This window comes from Plasmodium gallinaceum (assembly GCF_900005855.1).
Source record: "Plasmodium gallinaceum strain 8A genome assembly, contig: PGAL8A_v1_87, whole genome shotgun sequence".
In the NCBI taxonomy this organism is placed as follows: domain Eukaryota; phylum Apicomplexa; class Aconoidasida; order Haemosporida; family Plasmodiidae; genus Plasmodium; species Plasmodium gallinaceum.
Genome location: NW_021628251.1, coordinates 980268 through 986125, shown reverse-complemented (window position 1 = coordinate 986125; position 5858 = coordinate 980268). Strand labels below are relative to the sequence as shown.

The window sequence follows — 5858 nt, the reverse complement described above, 5'->3', positions numbered from 1 at the left end:
AAAATTTAAAAAAAAAAGAAAAAAAAAAAAAAAAAAAAAAAAAAAAAGAAATATATGATTTACGATATTTAAAAAAAAAAAAATATAATACTTAAAAAAAAAAAAACTTTAATACAAATAAAAAAATATAAAATAATCCAATAAAATTCATGAAAAAATATTAGTTATTAAATTATTTAGATGCTTTATTTGATTTTCAAATATATACTGCATAAAATTATCTATTTTATGAGAAAAGTTTTCTACATTTATATTTTCATCACATAAAATTGAATTATTATCTATTTGTATATTATTATTACAAATAAATTCATTTAAGTCTGACAAATATTCATCATACTCTGAATAATCAGAAGTGCTGGTATCTTTCTTACTTTTTGTTTTACTAATTAAATTTTTCATTTTATATTTTTCTAAAGTATCACATACACATATTACATTTTTTTTTTTATCTTTAATTTCTACTGAATTTATTTTTTTTTTTTTGTCTTCCTCTAATAAAGAAGTGCAATCTTCTAATTTTTCTTTTATATCTTCTATTTTAAAAATTTCATTTTTATGCATAATATTTCTTTCTATATTTGCTTTTTCATTGTTGTATATAATATTAGAAGTAGCCATTTTATTTTGATTTTTGTCGTTATAATCATTAGAATAAATTTGTTCATTTACTTCTTCAATTATATGAATCATTCTACTTTTATTTTCATCATTTTCATATTTATTTTTATCTTTATTTTTTTCTTTTTCTTCTTTTTCGTCTTTTTCTTTTTCCTCATCTTTTTCATTTTTTTCGTCTTCTTTTTCTTCTATTTCTTTTTCTTCTTTTTCTTCTATTTCTTTTTCTTCTTTTTCTTCTATTTCTTTTTCTTCTATTTCTTTTTCTTCTTTTTCTTCTATTTCTTTTTCTTCTATTTCTTTTTCTTCTATTTCTTTTTCTTCTATTTCTTTTTCTTCTTTTTCTTCTATTTCTTTTTCTTCTTTTTCTTCTATTTCTATTTCTTCTTTTTCTTTTTTTTTTTCTTCTATTTCTTCTTTTTCTTTTTCTTTTTCTTCTTTTTCTTTTTCTTCCTTTTCCTTTTCTTCTATTTCTTTTCCATATTTTTCTTCATTTTCTTTAATTTTATTGTCTCTTTCTTCGTTTTCTGTTATTAACGCTTGATGAAACATTCTTTTAAACTTTGTTGATGATGTAGAAAGCGAAAATAAATCATCATCATCACTATTAATTTTATATTTATCTGAAAATGTATCTTCTTTTTTTTCATTAAAATTAGAATTAGAAAAATTAACATTTTTATCATTAGCCAAAATAAAATCATCCGAAACAAAACTATGATAATTTAGTAAGTTACTATTCATAGAACGATTGAAAGAAAAAGAATTTATTTTTTTTAAATTTGTTTCTTTATTATTATCCGAATCATTAAAAATATTTTTTGAAAATGAGAAGTTATTTTCTATATTTGATGATTGTTCATTTGGGGAATTTGTACTATTGTGAAAACTGAATGAGTCTTTTTTATTGTTATTTTCGTTGTTTATATTTCTACTAGTTAATTTAAACATTATGTTATTATTTTCTGTTCCTTTTTCATTTTCTTCTTTTGAAAAAAATCCTAGACGCTTTTTTATATTTCTAATAATTTCTTTGACATTTTCAGATGTTTTTTTATCATATAAATCTTTTTCTATATTTATCTTTTTTTTCTTTTTTTTTTTTTTATTATTTATATTGTCAACATTATAAACGTTTTTGTATAAACTTTTATTTAGTATTTTGTTATAATCTATAAGTTTCATTTTTTTATTGTGATTTTTATAAATATCTTTAAATGAATCAAATAGATTCCATTGTTTTTCTTCTGAATTACTTAAATTATTACTTTGATCTATTGAAGTTTGATTATCGTTATATGAACTCAAGAGTTTTTTGTGAAAATCAAAATCATTGATATTTTTTATATCTTTATTATAGGAATTATCATCGTTTACTTCTTTATGTTTATTTGAAATAAATGAAAAATTTATTCCTTCTTTATCTTCTTTTGAAAAAATTAGATCATTACATTGGCTTAAATCATCATGATTTTCTAGAAAAATAAATTTTTTTTTTTTTTCTTTTTCTTCATTTTTTTCTTCTTTTTTATATGCTTTTTTATAAAATGAATTATTTTCTAAATTAAAAGATGAAAATAAAGAATCATCATAATTTTTTTTCTTACTTTCATTATCATTTTGAAAATTTATATCATACTTACTTGATAAATTAGAGGAAGAAGAACAATTTAAATTTTCAAGGTTTAACAAATTATTTATTTTATATTTTAATTTATTTTTTTTTTGTATATCTTTATTTAATGCAATATTTTCAATTATTTTTTCAGAGTTTAAATAATATTTTAAGTATTCATAATTATTATCTTCTGTAATTTCTTGTTCATGTTTCTCATTATTGACAATTTCTTTCTTTTTTTCATTTGGTTTATCTTTTTTTTTTTTTATATTTGATATAGCATTTCCATTGAATTTAAAATAATTTTCTAAATTTTCCTTCTTTGAATTATTTTTAAAATTATCACTATTTTCATAATTTAAGCTGTGTTCACAATTGTCTACTTCTTCATTGTAATGAAATTTTAATTCTTCCTTAAAAATTTTCAACTTTTTATCATCACTTTTTTTCTTTATATATTTCAATTTTGTTTTTGAAGTTTTATATCCATTTAATTTATTTTCGTCTAGTTCTTCATTATAATAATTTTCTATTTCACTTTTTTTTTCCTCGTTTTCGGAATTAATTAAATTAATATTAGTAAATTTAAAAGGCAATTTTTTTATTATATCATTCTTAATATCGCTTTTCATGTTTTCTGATAATTTTGAATATAAATTATTCATGTTATTTATCGTTTTTTTTAAAAAAAAAATTTTAATCTATAAAGCACTATAAAAAAATTTTTTTTTATACAATATTCTTTATATACATAAAAAAATAACATATACACAATAAATTTAAATTATCCATTTTTTTTTTTTTTTTAAAAAATATTTATATTATTAAAAGGATAATAGAAAATAGTAAAATAATATATAATATTTTATTGAGAATATAAAAAAAAAAAAAAAATACTTTCATTGATACAATAAAATTAAGAAAAAGTATGCTTATTTTTTTCTAAAAAAATATATATATCTTCACTATGATTTTAAAAAAATAAAAAATTTATAAATATAAATTTTTTATTATTATTTTAATTTAAAAAAAAAAAAAAAAGATAAAGCATATGCACATTTGATAAAGAGAAATAATAAATCTTCATAAAACTTAAAAATAATATATACACGAAAAATTTTAGTATAATTTAAAATAAACGATAAAAAAAATAAAATAAATAATATAAAAAACAAAAAAAAAATACAAAAATATATGACAAAAAAAAAAAAAAAAAAAAAAAAAAAAAAAAAAAAAAAAGATGAAATGTTGAAGAAAGTTAATTAAACATGGAAATAAATAAAAAAAACATGAGTAAACTAACGGGAAAAATAATTGTTTAAAAGGATATTTATAATTAAAAAAATTCCAATTTTATCAACATATTTTTAAAAATAACAATGGTTATGTTTTCCTCCTTTTTTTTAGTGTTGAATGTTTATTTATTTCTTTAATTTCTTCTGTTTTCTTTATATCATAAGGTTCTTGATTAAGAAAAACCTTTTCATATAAACCATTATTGCTATCCATGCATTTCTTATTCTTATCTAGATTTTCTATTTTTTCATTTATGATTATAAAAATTATAACTTCGACAATTAAAGTAATATAGGAAAATAATATACCACATATTAATCTCTAATAGATAAAAAAAAAAAAAAAAAGTAAAATAATATAAAATAATATGAAAGCAAAGAAAATTTTATATAGTATATATAGTATATATATTATTACTGTTGTAAATTTCGTATATCCCAATAAAAGACAACCGTAATAGCCACTCAAAAAAGTTAAAAATAATCCCATTATTAAATTTATACCATACCTGATATATAAAAAAAAAAAAAAAAAAAAATAAATAATTACAGAACAAAAAATAAAAGGTGTATTATTTCTAAGAAAATATTACGGAAATGTTTTTTTGTAATTAAAGAAAAAATCATTTATCTTGTTATTTTCTTTTTTCATAATTTTTTTATATTCTCTTTCTTCTTTTAGTAAATTTTTAAAAGATCTACTATTTTTGTCTATATTTTCATATATACCTCTATCTATAATAAATAAAAAATATATATTATGAATATGTATTTATATAGAGTAAATCTTGTTTTTCATTATATTTTTTCTTTTTTTTTTTTTTTTTTTTTTTTTAATTAATACAGATTATACAAGAATTATACATCATATCATGAAAATTAATTTTTTCTTTGTTGTTATGAGTACAATACAAGTTATAGAAATATATAAGAACACTTAAAACATCAATATTTATACTCTTCTCTTTTAAAAATTTATCTATATTTTTTGAATCATTAAAAATTATGTTAGAGGTTTTTTCGTTAATTTTATTTGAATATAAAAAATTGTGTTTAATACACCAATTTATAATTTCTTCCTTATTTTCTATAAATATTTCTATAAAGTTTCTTATTTCTGATGTTATTTCAACATTTATTATTCTTTTAATATAAACACTTTCTTTTTCTTTTTCTTTTTCTTCATCTTTTTCTTTTTCTTTTTCTTTTTTTTCTTCTTTTCTTTCTTCTTTTCCTTCTTCTTTTTCTTCTTCTTTTCCTTCTTCTTTTCCTTCTTCTTTTTCTTCTTTTTCTTCTTTTCCTTCTTCTTTTTCTTCCTTTTCTTCCTTTTCTTCCTTTTCTTCCTTTTCTTCCTTTTCTTCCTTTTCTTCCTTTTCTTCTTTTTCTTCCTTTTCTTCTTTTTCTTCCTTTTCTTCCTTTTCTTCCTTTTCTTCCTTTTCTTCCTTTTCTTCTTCTTTTCCTTCTTCTTTTTCTTCCTTTTCTTCCTTTTCTTCTTTTTCTTCTTCTTTTTCTTCTTTTTTTTCTTCTTCTTTTTCTTCCTTTTCTTCTTTCATTTCTATTTTATTGTCTTTTAAGCTTTGATTTTTATCTTTTATTTGTGATTTTTTTTTTATATATTTTTCATTCATTTGTGTTTTCATAAGTGAAGTTTGATCGCTATTTTGATTTTGTTTCTCAAAATTTATAATGTCATTAAAATTGTTTTCTTTCGTAAAAGCATCATCTTCATATGTAATATCTTCATTTACATTATTTTTTTTTGAATTTACTTTGTTATTTTTTTTCATTTTTTTTTTTTTATTAATTGAAATTATTACATTAAAAAAAAAAAAAAAAAACCTCAATTCTCATGTTTCTGTATTCATTTTATTTTATTTTATATTTTATTTTATTATATTTTTTTTTTTTTTTTTTTTTTTTTTTTTTTTTTTTTTTTTTTTATCGCAAATGACGATAATATATTTAGCAATTTTTTTTAAGTCAACGATAAATTTTCTTTGATATCTTATTATATTTTATAAAAAAGATTAACGCGTTTAATTTAAAATTACACATAAAATAAACATGAACAATGGAAAAAAAATTTAAGATGTTTCAATTAAATAAAATATTTTTTTATTTTATTTGTAATTCATTTACAATTAAAAATTAATAAAATTCTGTTATTTCTTATATTTTGTATTTTTTCTTTTTTTTATGATTTCTAAAAAAGGAAAATTCAAAAAATGAAAATTAAAATGTTGCATTTCAGATTGCTATCAATTATATTTTTTTTTCCCTTATAATACAAAAAAAAAAAAAAAAAAAAATTTAACATCCTTTTAAGC

The 5858-nt window shown here is 17.3% G+C and overlaps 2 protein-coding genes across 2 annotated transcripts; both read right to left on the bottom strand.

Moving 5' to 3' along the window:
- Window positions 1-147: 147 nt before the first annotated feature.
- On the bottom strand, window positions 148-2901 carry PGAL8A_00297200 (conserved Plasmodium protein, unknown function; the record flags this gene model as incomplete). Its single annotated transcript, XM_028671968.1, has 1 exon — window positions 148-2901. The coding sequence occupies one exon, from the start codon at window positions 2899-2901 to the stop codon at window positions 148-150; it is 2754 nt and encodes a 917-aa protein (XP_028528568.1).
- A 718-nt stretch (window positions 2902-3619) lies between these two features.
- PGAL8A_00297100 (conserved Plasmodium protein, unknown function) lies at window positions 3620-5318 on the bottom strand (the record flags this gene model as incomplete). Its single annotated transcript, XM_028671967.1, has 4 exons — window positions 3620-3853; window positions 3950-4040; window positions 4125-4266; window positions 4376-5318. 4 exons carry the CDS (start codon window positions 5316-5318, stop codon window positions 3620-3622), a joined length of 1410 nt encoding a protein of 469 aa, XP_028528567.1.
- Between the last annotated feature and the right edge of the window lie 540 nt (window positions 5319-5858).